The sequence below is a fragment of the Coregonus clupeaformis genome, unplaced genomic scaffold, assembly GCF_020615455.1.
Source record: "Coregonus clupeaformis isolate EN_2021a unplaced genomic scaffold, ASM2061545v1 scaf0183, whole genome shotgun sequence".
Taxonomy (NCBI): domain Eukaryota; kingdom Metazoa; phylum Chordata; class Actinopteri; order Salmoniformes; family Salmonidae; genus Coregonus; species Coregonus clupeaformis.
The window spans coordinates 562,501-581,979 of NW_025533638.1; the positions used below are offsets into that span (position 1 = coordinate 562,501).

At 44.1% G+C, this 19,479-nt stretch overlaps 1 protein-coding gene and 2 pseudogenes across 2 annotated transcripts; 1 reads left to right on the top strand and 2 right to left on the bottom strand.

Moving 5' to 3' along the window:
• Positions 1-3,408, top strand: part of LOC121563326 — a 4,459-nt pseudogene extending 1,051 nt beyond the window's left edge.
• Positions 3,409-5,061: 1,653 nt separating this feature from the next.
• On the bottom strand, positions 5,062-7,261 carry LOC121563327 (annotated as a pseudogene).
• A 78-nt stretch (positions 7,262-7,339) lies between these two features.
• Positions 7,340-16,988, bottom strand: LOC121562201 (receptor activity-modifying protein 1). Of its 2 annotated transcripts, XM_045214025.1 has the most exons (3): positions 16,559-16,984; positions 13,928-14,105; positions 7,340-8,256 (listed from the first exon to the last, which is right to left on the bottom strand). In XM_045214025.1, exons 1-3 carry the CDS (start codon positions 16,611-16,613, stop codon positions 8,001-8,003), a joined length of 489 nt encoding a protein of 162 aa, XP_045069960.1. In that variant the 5' UTR covers positions 16,614-16,984; the 3' UTR covers positions 7,340-8,000. The 2 variants fall into 2 exon arrangements, with proteins under 2 accessions (XP_045069960.1, XP_045069961.1); XM_045214026.1 differs by lacking the exon at positions 13,928-14,105 and having other exon boundaries at positions 16,559-16,988.
• Between the last annotated feature and the right edge of the window lie 2,491 nt (positions 16,989-19,479).

Below are 19,479 nucleotides of genomic sequence, written 5' to 3' on the forward strand. Positions count from 1 at the left end.
GACAATAAAGTATTCATTCATTCCTTCTTATTATTTAGGTGTAATTATCATTGAAACATCCCTGTAGTTTTAACTAGCAACATAACTAACTCAGACACACTTTGAGGTCCAAATATCACCAATTAAACGTCCAAAATGTGTAACCATTTAACCAGTGTGGTTCCATTATCGTCACATCTCCCATAACCCCACAGGCAGTGTCCTGCAGAGGAGCTACCGTTTGCTGACGGCGGGGCTGACTTGGTGACGTCCATGACCGCGGCCCACTGGTTCAACCGTCCACGGTTCCTCCAGGAGGCAGACAGGCTGCTGAGGCCAAGAGGTTGTCTGGCCCTGATCAGTTATACCCTGGACATGGACCTGGAGTACGGAAAACACTCCCACACTCTTACTGACATCTGTCAACAGGTCAGATACCAAACCACTGAGGAATTGATTGAATTTATAAGATAATTAAAAGTAGTAGGCTGCTCCAGCAGGAAACAACATTACAGACAATCAACTGACCAACTGACTATGTATAGAAGTCCCACTATCTCAGTGTTAAATTAACAATTTCAACACTGGATCATTGGGACTCATATGTACTCTGTGACAGTGTTAAATGTAACACTCTCTGAGTTCAATGTACACTGGGATCTGGCCTTCTATGAAGTGTGCAATCTTTGTGGCTTCAGAGTATGAAAACAACGGGAAAGTAATACTACCTTATTCATGTCCCCCTCCAGTTCTACAAGATCCTGCTGCCATTTCGCAGTGCCCACTTAGGTACTACCACTGTCCCTCTCTACAAACAGATGTATGACTCATGCCCGTACCCAGACAAAGAGTGGTGAGTGCTGCTGAAAAGCCAAGGTACCCAAAGACTGCTATATCTTGCCGGCTCTGTATCTACTGTAACTATAATAGTATACTAGCATAGGCTAGCATAGCCTAGCGTAGTGTAGCATAGCCTAGCCTAGAGTATCATAGAATAGCATAGCTTAGCCTAGCATAGCGTAGCCTGGCCTAGAGTATCATAGAATAGCGTCGCTTAGCCTAGCGTAGAATAGCCTAGCTTAGCCTGGCCTTGCCTAGCTTAGCATAAAATAGTATTCTGCTGGTGTTCAGTGTTTTTGCATTGCTCTCTCCAGGCATGAGTGTCTGCGGGTGAGGAGACCAATGCCTCTGAGTGGCTACATTGGCATGGTGGAGACCTTCTCTAGCTTTCGGGCCTTGCTGAAGCAGGATCCAGTGGAAGCCCACAGGTTATCCCAGGAGTTCAGGAACAGGTGAGCTTCAGCATTCATGTGCTAAAAATGTAGTGGGTCAATTAAATTGAACGTGCCTTTAGCAATGTTTACTCCATTTTTGAAAACTACTGTCTGCACACTTCTATCACAATTATGAACACTGGAAGCAACTATCTATTATTATTATTTTTTACAAAATTCCATAAATACTGCAGTGCGGGTTGGTTTAAATTGAGCCCCGAGTTGAATTTCTCATCTCTAAGAAAGACTTAGTGACCTGATGACCATCTTCTTTGACTATCACTCACTCTGTTCCACTCCTCCTCTTCTGTCCTAGGTTGCTGTCTGTAATGGGGGAGTCGAGTCCAGAAACAGAGATCACAGTGGTGGTCAAGTATTTCTACTGGCTGGCCTGCAAACCTGCTGCAGCCTGTTCTGGGGCAACGAAGCAGCAATACCCACAGACCCGTGTCTTCACTTGATGTTTTGTGTTGCGTTCAATGGTAAAGAATAATACTTTTTTTTAAATAATAACATTCCAACAAATAAGACCACATATTACATTCAACTTAAATCATTAGCCCATCAATAAAGTCAAAATGAAAAGTGTACCCACATGAACTCCAATATCACCTAAAGAAGATGTTTCAGAATAGTCTGGATACCCGATGAACTCAATAATTTCTTGTTTTATAAAGAAATAGCTTGTTAAAATACAATAGTCTTCTCTGGTTTACTGTAATAGTAACTGTAACTGGTAATTACAGTGGATTGCTTTCTGAACACTGGAGGGAGTCTGATGTCTCCAACCTCTTACGAATGAGCTTACACGCGCTCCCTCGGTGTCCCTCTGAGTGTTAAGGCTGGTGTGCGTGCGTGCATGTGTGTGGCAGAGGAATATGATTGAGAACCTGCCTGGCAGGAGTCAAGTCTCTGACAGTGGTGAGGTCTCACCATCTGAAATGCCACATGGTGCCCCTAGTGGCAGAATAAAGTAATACTTTCCCTACCCCACCTCATTACCCACCTCATAGCCCCACCTCATAGCCCCACCTCATAGACCCAACTTATAGCCCCACCTCATAGACCCAACTCATAGCCCCAACTCATAGCCCCACCTCATAGACCCAACTCATAGCCCCAACTCATAGTCCCAACTCATAGTCCCAACTCATAGCCCCAACTCATAGACCCAACTCATAGCCCCAACTCATAGCTGCAACTCATACACCCAACTCATAGCCCCACGTCATAGCCCCACATCATAGACCCAACTCATAATCCCAACTCATAGCCCCAACTCATAGCCCCAACTCATAGCCCCAACTCATAGCCCCACCTCATAGCCCCAACTCATAGCCCCACCTCATAGTCCCAACTCATAGACCCAACTCATAGCTGCAACTCATAGCCCCACCTCATAGCTGCAACTCATAGTCCCAACTCATAAACCCAACTCATAGTCCCAACTCATAGACCCAACTCATAGCCCCAACTCATAGTCCCAACTCATAGCTGCAACTCATAGTCCCAACTCATAGCTCCAACTCATAGTCCCAACTCATAGTCCCAACTCATAGCTCCAACTCATAGCCCCAACTCATAGCCCCACCTCATAGCCCCAACTCATAGTCCCAACTCATAACTCCAACTCATAGACCCAACTCATAGCTTCAACTCATAGTCCCAACTCATAGTCCCAACTCATAGCTCCAACTCATAGCCCCAACTCATAGACCCACCTCATAGACCCACCTCATAACCCCACCTCATAGCCCCAACTCATTGCCACAACTCATAGTGACCTGGGTATACCTGACCCACTAAACTCTGACTCCCGGCCTCAACATGGGAACGCTCAACAAGCCTTCTCTGAAGTAGCTTCCCTGAGACTACAGGGTTGTATTCATTAGTGCACACTGTAGCAAAACCTTTAGTAAATGAGCCTTTCTTATTGGAGTTCAGGTTATTCCCTCCCCGTTTGGGCCTGTTTGCTTCTTTTTGGTTCCTATTGAATACCCCCCAGGTCCTTTATATCAGTTCTGTTCCTCCTCTTCAGATGTAATGTCAGATGTCTACCGTACCATCTTCCTGGATTCAATGAAACATGGCAAACTCACTGGCTAATGTTTTCTGATTGCATTCCTATAACTCATTACAATCACTTACCACTCTATTAGATTCGTCTCAATAGGTGACCGTGTTTGTAAGGTGTTATTAGGCTATTTTAGGCTATATAGTCCTTTAGGCTACATCTTTTTTTTCTCAACACTTTTTTTGTTGTTGTTTTATTTTTACTTTTTTTGTTAAAAAATAAATGCACTGTTGGTTAAGGGCTGTAAGTAAGCATTTCACTGTAATGTCTGCACCTGTTGTATTCGGCGCATGTGACCAATAAGATTTGATTTGATTTGATTTGATCTCTATAACAGGAGGCAGCTGAGGGGAGAACGGCTCATAATGTCTGGAACAGAGCAAATGGAATGGTATCAAACACAAGGAAACCATGTGTTTGATGTATTTGATACCATTCCACTGATTCCGCTCCAGTCATTACCACAAACCCGTTCTCCCCAATTAAGGTGTCACCAGCCTCCTGTGGTCTCTACATACTCCTTTAGGCTATATCACTGTAGGTGAGATGTTACTGTGAGGTTTCACTTATTAAGCCCATCCAGCCATGTCATCTGGCCTGTTTCACACACACACACACACACACACACACACACACACACACACACACACACACACACACACACACACACACACACACACCACGTGAACAGTTCAGCTGGGTACAGAATAGATCACACCTTCTCTACAGGGAGCTGACAGTGGCCATATTGCTATTGCTCTGGGCCCAGGCTTCAATTCATGTCCATTTACTGCAATCACATTGAGATTAATAACCCCATTGCTTTGGCGAGCCGGCCTTGGGACTATATTCTGCCACTTGTGTTAAGGTGAGCTGTCAATCAAAGCGGCCTTTAACTTAATCATTTAATTTCTTCCATTCTCCTTCAGTGAGACCCAGGGCCCGCTGGTGTGCTGACTCATTCACTGCCTTTGTGTACCTAAAATTAAAACAAGGAAAATGTGTGTAAGAGTGTGTGTGTGTGTGTGTGCGTGTGTGTGTGTGTGTGCCTTCTCATTCTGCCCACCAAACAGTATGAGAATAGCTGGTGTTTTTGAATGGTTCATATAAGAGGAGGCTGGTGTCACCTTAATTGGGGAGAATGGGTTTATGGTAACGACTGGAGCGGAATCAGTGGAATGGTATCAAATACATCAAAAACATGGTTTCCAAGTATTTGATGCCATTCCATTCGCTCCGTTCCGGCCATTACTATGAGCCGTACCTCCCCTCAGCAGCCTCCACTGGTTCATATTGTAAAGTATTTTTGATCCTCCTCTACACAGGTGTGTCTATTGGGATGTGTGACGTTGGAGTACTGAATCTGATAGTTATGGTACTAGATTGATGGTCTACACTCCTCAGGTGGGAGGGAGTTGGTCAGGCAGCCAGTTAAGTTCTGTTCTCATTCATGTTTGGATATCAAATTAATATCATATTGATATCAAAACAAATGGATATCAAAAATGATATTTTTATTTCACTTTTTTCATTTTAGTATTTTTTTTCTCTTTTTCTCTGTCTAGTATGCAAATTAATAGATAATAATGAATACATAATCAGATACATTTATCTGTAGGGACAGTACATGCAATGGTAATGGCTATGTAATTACATGTTACATTTTAGTCATTTAGCAGACGCTCTTATCCAGAGAGACTTACAGTTAGTGAGTGCATACATTTTTCATACCGGCCCCCCGTGGGAATCGAACCCACAACCCTGCCGTTGCAAGCGCCATGCTCTACCAACTGAGCTACAGGAGGCCTATGACCAATCCATACATCACATACACATACCGCATATGCACTCTGTGTATGTATAAAACATTTCTAGGCCTTGAAGGCTCAAATTGAAATCCACAAGTGGGCAGGGATACTGTAAACGCCTCCTGTGTTCTCCAGCTGGTTTTCAGTTAACTCTTTCAGGATAACAGGGGCCACACATGCCCATATGACGGGATCTCTGCACACTGGACTGGAGGTATATAAGTACTGTAAAGGGCTGTGGGTGGGGGGCCATGGAGCCAGCGGTGTTGTCTATAGAGTTTTATCTGGCAGCTGGGGTTGAGTGAACTGGTTCTGATGGGGGCCTTATGGTAAGTCATGTTGGCCCTATGGCACTGCCTGATGGCCTGGTGGCAGATCCTGGAGACGTGGTTGGGACAAATCCTGGATGTTGTGGGGTATTTGGTTCTGGAGGTGGTTGTCTTGCTTCATACCCGGGTGGTTTTGGGACATATCTTGGTGGCCCGGGGGCAAAGGATGGTTTTCTCCTTGTGGCTCTGGGATAGCATTCCCTACCACATGAACCTCTGGAGGGGGCTCAACTTTCTGGGTTTTCAACCGTTCCATGTGTTCTACTGCCTGCTGAAGCTCTACTTTCTGTGTGTTGAGCTGTTCCTGCTGCCTCTCCAACTCATCCCTCTGTTTCTGGAGTTCTGATGCTTTCTGGTTGAGGTCCTCTTCCTGCTGGGCCAGGCGCTCCTCAAACTACCTCATCTCCTCCTCTGTGTAGGCATGGTTCTGCTCTAGGGTCTCCCAACTATCTGGTTCCAGGAATTCCTTTTTCTTTGTGGCAATCAGGAACTCTTCTAAGGAGACCAGTCTGTCGTTGTTGGTGTCCACCTCGTTCATGACGTGCTCTCTCATACGCAGGCGCTCCTCCTCCATCTCCACCATATCGTCCTCTTCATTGGTAGGATCATAGATCTTCTCCAGCTCCTTTGTAAACAACGCCTCCAATTCCTGCTCATCGAAGAAGCCATCTCCATTGGAATCATGCAGCTTGAAAAAGGTATTGGGGTCAAAATCTTCAGGGTCAAGACCATCTGCTTCCTCCCACAACTCTTTGAACTGATTCTGGCTGCCTGGATGGTTGACTTTGGGATGGTCTGCATGTTTCTTCTTCATCTCCTCGTAATGTTCTTCCTCCTTCTTCCTCCCTTCATCATCTAGAGTCTTGAGGTGTTCGCTTCGCTCATGGTCTTTCATCATCTCGTACTTCTTGAACTCCTCATGGCGCTCCTTGTCATAGTTCTCCAGATCGTTTGTGGCTGATTTGATGAGTCTGTCCAGATCCTCCACTTCAAAGGTGTGAGGATTCATGTGGTTCAGGTACTCAAACTGTTTCAGCAGAGCTTGGTGGTCTACTGCCATATCGTTCCCTCCTTCGATGTCTTGCTTGGCTTTGATCAGTGTCCGTAGCCGGCTAACCTCCTGCCTTTTTAGCTCGTCCAGTTGTGTCCTTACATGGTGGCTGACAAAGTCCAGCTCTTTGGCCAGCTTCCCCATCTTGATGTCCTCCATATCTGTGTTATGGAGCTTCTCTCTGAAATGCTGGTATTTTTCCAGAAAATCAATGACTTCCCTGAAATAACGGTCATAGTGGAGTCCAGTGTCCACACTTGGTGGCGGCTCTGAGGCTTTGTCCTACGGCTGGTTCACCTTGGTCTTGTCCACACTGATGGGCACTGCCTCCAGACAGAGCAGCTGTACCATAAGCGCAAGGCAGCTGGTGTGGAATACCCGGCTACAAGACATCTGGAGACACAAGGCAACACTTTTTGGTTGGAATCCCCGTCAATCGGTCGTCACTAGTTACTACAGTCAAAAAGTCATAACCCCCACCTATCTCTACACTTTCTCTTCTTAAAATTAGATTTTAAACCTAACCTTAACCCCAGTGCTAACCTTATGCCTAACCTTACATTAACACCAATTTTGTTTTCATTAATTTTTACGATATAGCCAATTTTGACTTTGTGGATGTGCTATCTAGTTGGAAACCCCGGCGTCAAGCTAATTTAGCTAGCTAACTAGTCTCCTCCCTAGCTGATAGCTCGTCCTCTCGTCCCTTCCTTGATGCTAGGAAGCGTTTGTTTACAGTGCCAGATACCAAGTTAAGATGTGTTCAGTTGTGAAATGAAGCATTTTACATTTAAAATGGTAGAATAGAAGACAACATATTCTGATAAAGTATATTAATGTTTGTTTTTTATTAAAGGGCGTGGCTACTGGGCATGGAGATCTAAATCAAATAAAGCCTTTTCTGTGAAACACTTTATATACATCCAATCAGTTCATGTAAAGACTTTGGCTGGTGTCCAATATGCCCAAAGCTACATTTTAGATGTCGTTGCATTGATTTTGACATACAAGGTCATACACTCTACCAATACTGTACTCCCTGCCCTACCCCACATTAGCCCTCTCTTGGTTGGCCAATTTGTGGTTTACAACAATACAATGCATGTTTTCAATTGGAATTTCTAGAGCTATTGATGAGCCACAGTACAAGCTTAAATAGCCTTTGCTTTGTTTCAGAAGTAGGCTTCTGAAAGGTCCTTCACCCATACTACCAGTGTCCATCAAATAACAAACATCACAGAGAGATCACAGTCTTAGTATGCTGTTGGATATCTCTGCTTGTCATTTGTCCCAGTTCAGTGTCCCCTCCATCATGTCTACCCTATCAAACAAACATCTCCAAGAGCTCAGGTTGATCCCTAGAAGCTGGACTCGGGTCAGTTTTGCGTTTCCTCCGCTAATGGTTCAGGTTAGAATTTTGGCAGGGCAAACTGATTCTAGATCTGTATTCTGTACCCCGGGGCACCTTCACCCAGGATGAGACAGTTACACGATTCCCTGACAGCGTTTACCCCTCCACACTACTAGGGCAGTCATGAGCAGAGTGACCAGCACAGGCACTCCAATGAAAGTCCCCAGGATACTTATAGGAGGGTCGCGAAGCAGCCTGCCGGTCAGAGCGCAGTCATGAAAGTAGTCCCGGTGGAGGCGGATGAAGAGTTCGTCTATCAGCCGGTTGGGCCAGAAGCAGTGCATCTTGAGGGCCACGAAAAATGTGCAGTTGGTCAGTTCCTCGTAAGGCCTGCAGGGGGAGATAAAACACTGAAACTAGGGGGCAGCATGGGAAAACTGACTCTAACTTTTAAATATGTTAGTTTTATTTTAATATATTTATTATTGGGGGGGGCATCAAAATAGCCATTCCACAAAACAGGCCAGATGTCTGAAAAGTGTCTCTTTGAAAACAGATCTGTTTCACTTGTGGTCTCCAACTGACGGAGTGGGAAAAGGCAAACTAACAGCTTGAATTACTGGTGGGCATAACTACCATAGCTAGGTGGTAGGGGGTTAGAGAGGAGTCATACCATACAGCTAAATATAACTACCATAGCTAGGTGGTAGGGGGTTAGGGAGGAGTCATACCATACAGCTAAATATAACTACCATAGCTAGGTGGTAGGGGGTTAGAGAGGAGTCATACCATACAGCTAAATATAACTACCATAGCTAGGTGGTAGGGGGTTAGAGAGGAGTCATACCATACAGCTAAATATAACTACCATAGCTAGGTGGTAGGGGGTTAGAGAGGAGTCATACCATACAGCTAAATATAACTACCATAGCTAGGTGGTAGGGGGTTAGAGAGGGGACATACCATACAGCTAAATATAACTACCATAGCTAGGTGGTAGGGGGTTAGAGAGGAGTCATACCAGCACTGGAACTCCCAATATCATACCAGGGGAGCTACAGACCAGCATGACTGACTGAATATAATTAGAGCTAAGACACACTGGAGTGCCTTTGGTTTCCTGATAATATCAGAGGTGTTTTGACTGAATAAAGTTGATTAAATGAATGACTCATAGCATAAAGCCTTGGCAGTGTTTTTTCTAAATGTATTCTTAATTGGAAACTTTGTTCTAGAAGAGCATACATGAATTCAGTGTAATTTCCAACTCTCTTTGACACTGGAAACCCCAAAGGTGGCTACTGTTCAACTTCTAATAGGGCATGTGGTCCTGAGCTGGCCGTGCTCATATTGAACACACACACACTGTATAACCCTGTGTCCCCATGGTAGACAGCCACCCAGAACCTGTGTACTGGTGTCACCTTGCACAACATCAGTGTGTGCCCTAAACCCAAAGCCAAGACCAGAGGGGCTGGTTGGGAAAATATTTGTTTATGCAAAGTTCTGTCTCTTTCTCAATCTCTCTCTTCCTCTTCCACTCCGCTTGTTCTTTCCACACGCAAAACAGATTTGACCTGCTCACTAAATCTCTCTCTCCCTCCCTCCCTCCCTCCCTCTCCCTCCTTCTCTCTCTCCCTCCTTCCCTCTCCCCCTTCTCTCTCTCCCTTCCTCCCTCTCCCCCTTCTCTCTCTCTCTCCCTCCCTCCTCTCCCTCCTTCACTCTCTCCCTCCCTCCCTCTCCCCTTCTCTCTCTCCCCCTCTCTCTCCCTCCCTCCTCTCCCTCCTTCACTCTCTCTCTCCCTCCCTCCCTCCCTCTCCCCTTCTCTCTCTCTCCCTCCCTCCCTCTCCCCTTCTCTCTGTCCCTCCCTCCCTCTCCCTCCCTCTCCCCCTTCTCTCCCTCCCTACCTCCTCTCTCCCTTCTCTCTCTCCCTCCTTCCCTCTCCCCTTCTCTCTCTCCCTCCCTCCCTCTCCCCATTCTCTCTCCCTCCCTCCCTCTCCCCCTTCTCTCTCTCCCTCCTCTCTCTCCCTCCCTCCCTTTCCCCCTTCTCTCTCTCTCCCTCCCTCCCTCTCCCTCCTTCACTCTGTCTCTCCCTCCCTCTCCCCCTTCTCTCTCTCCCTCCCTCCCTCTCCCCTTCTCTCTCTCCCTCCCTCCCACTCCCCCTTCTCTCTCTCCCTCCCTCCCACTTCCCATTCTCTCTCTCACTCCCTCCCACTCCCCTTCTCTCTCTCCCTCCCTCCCTCTCCCCTTCTCTCTCTCCCTCCCTCCCTCCCTCTCCCCTTCTCTCTCTCCCACCCACTCCCTCTTCTCTCTCTCCCTCCCTCCCACTCCCCCTTCTCCCTCCCTCCCACTCCCCCTTCTCTCTCTCCCTCCCTCCCTCTCCCCCTTCTCTCTCTCCCTCCCTCCCTCTTCTCTCTCTCCCTCCCTCCCACTCCCCCTTCTCCCTCCCTCCCTCTCCTCCTTCACTCTCTCGTCTTCCCTTTCTACCCAGCTAACAATTCTAGGGAGAGAGAAATCAAAAATGTTGTAATGTTACCCATAATGTTTTCCTAATGTTTGAGTGTCCAGCTTTCCGTTAGTCAGGGGGAAATTCTATCTATGTTAACAAAATCATTTTTAGCATGTTTTGGTGATAACGTTAGGAGAACATTCCCTTAATTTCAAGCAGAACTTATCTAGAACATGGTTACAATATTTTCAGAATATATAACATGAATGTTCTAGACACGTTTCATGAGAACGTTGCAAGAACATTCCTGTGTCCAGTTTTCTGAGGGTTAGGAGAATATTCTATCAACGTCCCACCAAACATCCACAGAATATGGTTGCCATGTTCTCAGAATGTAAGATATTAATGTTCTAGACATGTTTCATGGGAACGCTGCAAGAACATTTCTGTATATCAGTTGTCAGGACATCGCCTGATGGTCCCAAAGAAACGTTCTCCCAAAAGAAAAAAAGGTTAATTACATGTCACACCTTGTTACTATTGCCCATCAAGGCCCTGATTGGTGAACCACAGATCCATTCACAGCTGTCTGTTGGCAAGTTTAGACACACACAGTGCTCCTAGCATAGTGTTTTCAACTTACATATTTGACACACTTGGACATACATGATTACATTGTTCTCACCTTTGATTTGAACGCACAACATCATGGTTCACGACATTCAGATCTGGCTGCTACACCACCATGTCTATGTCAGTTATCAGTTAATTTGACTATTCTCTCATCATTGATTTGATAGTTGTCTAATGTTGGAGGGGGATATGAAACTGTTTTAATTATAGCCTCAGAAAACTGGACACAGGAATGTTCTTGCATGTACTTATTGGGCCAGTATAGTTAGGCCCTGTCCAGAAGAAAGACTAACCCCTCCTCCCTAGGCACTTGTGTAGCTCTGAAACAACTTGATAGGTATAAGCAATAGGGTGAATGTACTTTGAAGTAAATCTCAGCTCTGTTAAAAGTACACTCAAACTTGATATGCCCCACCAACATTAGATAACTATACAGAAAGTCCTTAAATTGCTGAAATAAGTAAATAAAATCAATAATAAAAGAATAGTCAGATTAACTGATATATGGTGGTATAGCAGGAAGATCCAAGTACTGTGAACCAAAAGGTTGTGAGTTCAAATCCCAGTTGAGGACATGTTGAATAATAATTACTGTATAAATGAACATGCACAATGTAATCATGTATGTCAAAGTGTGTCAGATATGTAAGTTGAATACATGGTATGTTAAAACCACTGTATGTGTGAGTATCCTTAACTTTGCCAACAGACAAAGACCTCTGAACGGATCAGTGGTTCACCAATCAGGGCCCTGATTGGCTTTGCAACAGTAAGGCCTTTTTTTGGGACGCATGTTCTTGCAACGTTCCCATGAAACGTGTCTAAAACATGAATATCTTATGTTCTGAGAACGTGGCAACCATGTTCTGTGTATGTTTGGTGGAACGTTGGTGGAATAGTCTCCTAACCCTAAAAAAACTGGACACATTAATGTTTTTGCCACGTTCCGATTAAACGTGTCTAGAACATTAATATCTTAAGTTCTGACAACATGGTAACCTCGTTCTGGGTCAATTCGATTTCACATTAAGGGAATGGTCTCTTGGAAACATTCCTTGCACATCACAGGAACATTCCTATGAGGAATCCTTCTACAGTGGCTTGCAAAAGTTTTCACCCCCTTGGCATTTTTCCTATTTTACAACGTGGAATTAAAATGGATTTTTGGGGGGTTTGTATCATTTCATTTACACAACATGCCTACCACTTTGAAGATGCAAAATAATTTGTATTGTGAAACAAACAAGAAATAAGACAAAAAAAACAGAACTTGAGTGTGCATAACTATTCACCCCCACAAAGTCAATATTTTGTAGAGCCACCTTTTGAAGCAATTACAGCTGCAAGTCTCTTGGGGTTTGTCTCTATAAGCTTGGCACATCTAGCCACTGGGATTATTGCCCATTCTTCAAGGCAAAACAACTCCAGCTCCTTCAAGTTGGATGGGTTCCCCTGGTGTACAGCAATCTTTAAGTCATACCACAGATTCTCAATTGGATAGAGGTCTGGGCTTTGACTAGGCCATTCCAAGACATTTAAATGTTTCCCCTTACACCACTCGAGTGTTGCTTTAGCAGTATGCTTAGGGTCATTGTCCTGCTGGAAGGTGAACCTCCGTCCCAGTCTCAAATCTCTGGAAGACTGAAACAGGTTTCCCTCAAGAATTTCCCTGCATTTAGCGCCATCCATCATTCCTTCAATTCTGACCAGTTTCCCAGTCCCTGCCGATGAAAAACATCCCCACAGCATGATGCTGCCACCATCATGCTTCACTGTGGGGATGGTGTTCTCGGGGTGAAGAGAGGTGTTGGGTTTACACCAGACATAGCGTTTTCCTTGATGGCCAAAAAGCTCAATTTTAGTCTCATCTGACCAGAGTACCTTCTTCCATATGTTTGGGGAGTCTCCCACATGGCTTTTGGTGAACACCAAACGTGTTTGCTTATTTTTTTCTTTAAGCAATGGCTTTTTTCTGGCCACTCTTCCGTAAAGCCCAGCTCTGTGGAGTGTACGGCTAAAAGTGGTCCTATCGACAGATACTCCAATCTCCGCTGTGGAGCTTTGCAGCTCCTTCAGGGTTATCTTTGGTCTCTTTGTTGCCTCTCTGATTAATGCTCTCCTTGCCTGGTCCGTGAGTTTTGGTGGGCGGCACTCTCTTGGCAGGTTTGTTGTGGTGCCATATTCTTTCATTTTTTAATAATGGATTTAATGGTGCTCCGTGGGATGTTCAAAGTTTCTGATATTTTTTCATAACCCAACCCTGATCTGTACTTCTCCACAACTTTGTCCCTGACCTGTTTGGAGAACTCCTTGGTCTTCATGGTGCCACTTGCTTGGTGGTGCCCCTTGCTTAGTGGTGTTGCAGACTCTGGGGCCTTTCAGAACAGGTGTATATATACTGAGATCATGTGACAGATCATGTGACACTTAGATTGCGCACAGGTGGACTTTATTTAACTAATTATGTGACTTCTGAAGGTAATTGGTTGCACCAGATCTTATTTAGTGGCTTCATAGCAAAAGGGGGTGAATACATATGCACGCACCACTTTTCCGTTGTTTATTTTTTCAAAATTTTTTATCAAGTTATTTTTTCATTTCACTTCACCAATTCTGACTATTTTGTGTATGTCCATTACATGAAATCCAAATAAAAATCCATTTAAATTACAGGTTGTAAATTACAGGTTGTAACAAAATAGGAAAAACGCCCAGGGGGATGAATACTTTTGCAAGGCACTGTATCTCTGTGTCTGATGGTGATAGACATGTAAACATAGGTAAGCTCTCCAGATGGAAAGATATTATAAAGACAAGGGCCTCTGCTAAACTGGTAGAGCATCAGTTGCAAGGGCAGCCAAATAATACAGTGACAAACAAAGATTACATTTTTCAATTGCGAACATAATTCAAGTAAATGTAATTGAACTCAACTTTATTTGTATTTAGGATGAGGTGACTAATATAGATTATACTGACTGAAAGGTGTCGGGCCAGCTGCACCACAGCCTCTGGTCCAGGGCCTCCATGTCCACAGTGAACTTGGTCACACAGAAGTCAGAGATGGCCCTTCCATAGGCACCGCTGCAGCCGCTAAGTGAGGGAATGGCCCTCCCGTAGGCACCGCTGCAGCCGCTCACTGGGGGAAAGCCATGGGCTGCCTCAGAGGGAAGGAACATGTCATCAGATTGTAGTGTAGTTGTTGGAAGCGATCAGGGATGCAGCAAGTTTATGAAACAGTGGGTAAATGTATCAAGCTTCTAAGAGTAGGAGTGATGATTTAGGATCAGTTTAGCCTTTTAGATCACAAAAAATACGATTACATGGACAGGGGGCACCAGATCCCAGATCACCACTCCTACTCTGAGACGCTTGATGCATACGGCCGAAGATCTTGATTAAAATACCCTTTGTTAATAACCGTTTGATTGAGCCTGCCTGGAGTACCGGATAGGCAAGGTTTGCACTTTTGGGACCATTCCATTGCACTAGGCAAGCTCAATCAAATGCAGCTTCAAGTATTTTAGAGACATCAAGTACTATTTGAACCCAGGTCTTGTATGAAACATCCTAACCTGACCAGTATGGACTACCAGAATAGACTGTCCCAGTCTGTCATCCCCACATGCTTCAAGATGTTCACCATTGTCCCTGTACCCGAGCAAACAAAGGTAACCTGCCTAAATGACTATCGCTCTACCAGTAGCACGCACTTCTTTCATCATGAAGTGCTTTGAGAGGCTGGACAAGGACCACATTAGCTCCACCTTACCTGAAACCCTGGACCCATTAGAATGTGCATACCGACCCAACAGATCCACAGATTACACAATCGCCAGTGTTCTGAACACTGTCCTATCCCACTTGGACACCTGTGAGAATGCTGTTCATCAACTACAGCTCACCACCTATTGACATTGATGGGGCTGCAGTGGAGAGGGTCCAAAGTTCCACTCTGCCAGGGCTCCAACCTCCTCCCTGTAGGCGGTCTCATCGCTGTCTGTAAATGAGCGCTAAGCCACTCAATGTCCACTTACATGGTCATCTATGCACTAACACAAGGTTAGGAAGTCCAATGGTGGAGGATTGTCCATGTGGAGAAATGTCTAGCTGGTGAGTTGGTGTGCAGCCCCAGGAGTTTACAGAGGTGTTCTCAACCGGAACTCCGGAACTCCGGAATTCAACCAAACGGTTCAGATAGAAGTGGGGGACTGTAACCCCACCAGCTATGGCCTGTGATTGGCTGGTCCCAGTCAGATGAGTTCCCTGGCAACCTGGTCCCTAACACAGAGGTGTGAAGTGCCCTCTGCCTGGACAATAGGGTCAGGCTGAGGTCGGGGGTTGGTACTTGGTAGCCTACCTCAGCTGTAAGAAGTCCCAAATGTTGTCTCTTAAGTCCCAGAGCCAAGGAGAGGGTTTGAATGGTTCATGTCTGAGAGTTTAATGATTAAAGTGTAAATTATTACAAACAGCACAAAGTACTTTATGGGAAACTCAGGGTCCCAGATCTGTTTCTGCTCTTTCCTACACCATTGATGTCCTTGTCAAGTCAAACCAGACTGACGCTCAGGCTATTGTATGGGCTCTCCTAGTTCCTCTAGCCAATAGTGCACACTTCTTTTGACACTGAGAATGAGACCAGCTCCCACACAAGGTAAAATTGCCAGGGGTGACAGAAAAGTGAAACAGCAAAGTGCCCAATGGCAGTTAAATTACCATTGGACAGTAGCAAAAAAAACACAGATTGTGCCTTTAAAAGCACAAGGTTTCCTCAGCAATAACCTTTGATTTGAGTTCTCTGACTAATGTAATGGGAGAGCCATCTATAATTAGGCTCCTATTGGTAATTCCATCCTCCTGTTGGTGAATTGGGGCCAACCCACTGAGCACATACCTCAATTAAACGTCTATTCGACGTTGGTTCAATGTCATTTCAATGGAATCACGTTGATTCAACCAGTGTGTGCCCAGTGGGAAGCCGAATAAATAAGCTTTGGTCAAACGCATAAAGATCAGTTCATAGAAAGCTTTGCGTTGACTTTGACTGCATCTTCATGCATTTGATGCTGCTGATTCATTCCGTTTGGCACAGATGTCCTTCACCTTGGTCAGCTGTTTTGTCCAGTATTTTGGGAACATATTTTAATTTTCATCATGATCATGTGTAGGCTCCAAGTGAGAATAATTTGAAATACATATTTCTAAGGAAGCTGATGGCCAAAGCTAAGAGACCAGATGCTCTGTGTGAATGCTGTACAAAATCCTAAAGCTGGACACTTCACTTTTATAACATCAATAATCGATTAAGTTGACAATTGTGTAATGTCAAAATATGAGTAATCCTTAGCTTCATTCTACAGCACACATTATTTATGTTTTGCGTAATGGTCAAACGTTTGGATGACGCAATAAGCGTTATAGGCTACATTAAACGAAAAAGGTCAATGTAACTCATTTGTAGACGACTTGGGACGGTTCGGCTATCTGCAAAGAATGCGAAGTGCGCCAGGGAGGCATATTGCGTAAATATGTAATTAAAAAAAACAGCAAACAAAAGAAAAACAACAAATAGCATTAGCTATTATATATAATTGATCAAATCACACTTACCTGCCACACATAAAACAAGGGTTAGTTTTGTCAGCGATGTACAGTCTAGTGCCATAGCTTCTTATTCTGGATTGCACAGAAGAGACGCGGCAGTCACCGAACTTCTCATTCGTGTTCTTTACTTCAGTGTATTCATGCGCTAGTTCTTCCGACCTCCTTGTCCTTTGCAATAACTGATTCATCAAATGAATATGCATGCTGCAACTGAAGTCATTGTTCACGACAGTTGGCTATTTTAACTGGGGACAGGAGTGACACCCAAGTCGTGGAGCCATCCATAAAGAATTGGTAAATCGTTGCTTAACTTCCAGACATAAGAAGTAGAGGTGCTGAGGGTGCTACACCCCCTGAAAAGTCAGAATTTAAAAAAGTATTAATTTAAAAAACAAAGTAGTGCACTGGGTCTTTCTGCAGTGCAAAACATTCTCAACACCCCCCCCCCAACTACTTCCGGTGTCTATGCTTCCATATATAATTCATTGTATTATTCTGTTGCTGTTGAGGTGGACAGTCTGCCACTGTAAGTAGCCCACAGTGCCCAAAATACCACAGAGAGCTCAAAGGACTGTTGACATAGCACAACGGACATCATAGGCTACCACAGCCTATGTATGATTTAGATTTTGTATTGTCATATTGCCAAGTTCTGAGATTTCCAATTATAATTTTGACCATATTTTACAAGTAATTGCCTTGTATATAATAGCCTGTGCTCTCTCCCACAGGTGGTGCATCCTCCCTAATTTATCCATCGGTTGGTTTATCCCATTATGCATATTAAAGCTTTATTCCATTGTTCATTCAATAAAGTGGGCAGTGGGAACAATATAAATCATTCTCAGATAATGCACTGGAGTCTGCTGTAGTTCTGATATTGGCCAAAGAGAAAGTCATATTTATTATAAGCCCTGCTGCTGGAGATGTATGCAAACGCAATCAATATGATTGAGGGTTTGTGATGGAGGACTGGCCACCCCTCAGAGCCTGGTTCCTCTCTAGGTTTCTGTGTTGTTACGTGTTAATAACATGAAGACTACGTTACCCAGCAGGCTATGCGAGGGGAGGAAGTTGAAGTATGCCTTGCATGGCTACACAAGGAGATTGCTAGCTAAAGTATCAGTTTATTAAACGTAGTTCAACCTAGGCCCCGGTTTGTCATTATTTAAAGGAACAAACATAACAGTTTCTTCCTAGGTTCCTGCCTTTTCTAGGGAGTTTTTCCTAGCCACCGTGCTTCTACATCTGCATTGCTTGATGTTTGGGGTTTTAGGCTGGGTTTCTGTATAAGCACTTTGTGACATCTGCTAATGTAAAAAGGGCTTTATAAATGATTTGATTTGATATGTTGTAGTTTATCTTGTCGCTGCTGGTGCTCATTGCTGTCAAACAAAGGAGTCTGCTCATAAGTTTATTCATATCACAAGCTTATTCATATCACAAGCTTTCAGCATAAGTTACAGGTGTCATGCCCACCCGGAGAGCGACGCCCCAGATTGCAATGGTCGCTCTAACCTCTTCTTCCTCTAGCCCATACTTATAAACAATGCAAAAATATGGGTTGCTCCCTCTGCTGTCTAATCACCTGTCTCCCCTGGGGCGTCACCCTACAGATGGCTACTTTTGAACTAAGATAAACATTCTCTCCGATTCCACTTAAAAACATTAACAACGTCATAATCTTCATATACGACAATGTGAATGGGTCTTGTGTTTCCCCCCCACCCCAGAATCCAAAATATCTCCAATAAAACTGGATTCATCTTAATAGGATCCCCTAGATGGCAGCAGATAATAGCCAATGACCAATATGAGCGGCTGCTGTCATATAAGTTAGACCTGTTTGTGTATCATTGGTCTCTCTTAGAAAGAAAAAAAAAATCTCAAACCTAAAAGGGTTATTCGGCTGTCCCCCTTTGAAGAACCCTTTTGGGTTCCAGGTAGAAAACTTTTGGGTTCCATGTAGAGCCCATTCCACAGAGGGCTCTAAATTGAACCCAAAAGGGTTCTACCTGAAACCAAAAAGGGTTCTACTTGGCACCAAAAAGGGTTCTCCTATGGGGACCGCTAAATAACCCTTTTGGAACCCATTTTTCTAAGAGTGTAGTGGGTTAGAAGACATACATATTTACCATTACTAAGGCATCAACTACCATACATACAGTTGAAGTCGGAAGTTTACATACACCTTAGCCAAATACATTTAAACTCAGTTTTTCACAATTCCTGACATTTAATCCTAGTAAAAATTCCCTGTCTTAGGTCAGTTAGGATCACCACTTTATTTTAAGAATGTGAAATGTCAGAATAATAGTAGAGAGAATTATTTATTTCAGCTTTTATTTCTTTCATAACATTCCCAGTGGGTCAGAAGTTTACATGCACTCAATTAGTATTTGGTAGCATTGCCTTTAAATTGTTTAACTTGGGTCAAACGTTTCGGGTTGCCTTCCACAAGCTTCCCACAATAATTGGGGTGAATTTTGGCCCATTCCTCCTGATAGAGCTGGTGTAACTGAGTCTGGTTTGTAGGCCTCCTTGCTCGCACACACTTTTTCAGTTCTGCCCAGTGGCGGCTGGTGAAAAATATTCTCGGTGGGGCTGTGCCATACTTTTTTTTCCTGTAACCATCGCGATATATTTTAACACAAACTGCAGGACAGCAGTGCTCAGTGAAACATTCAGTAATTATTTAATGCCAATATTAAAAAGTTGAGGCATTCTTACACAAAAACATATTACACAAACCCAAGCCTTTCATTTGCATTTAAAGTGAACTTTTCACCATTGGTAGTAAACAGGCAACGCAACAGGCATGCTGTCAGAACAGAGTGGAAAGTGGACAATAACATGAAATTATTATAAAGTTTATAGGAAATCTTACACTGTATAAAAGGATGTATAATATAGAAATGGATATCAAG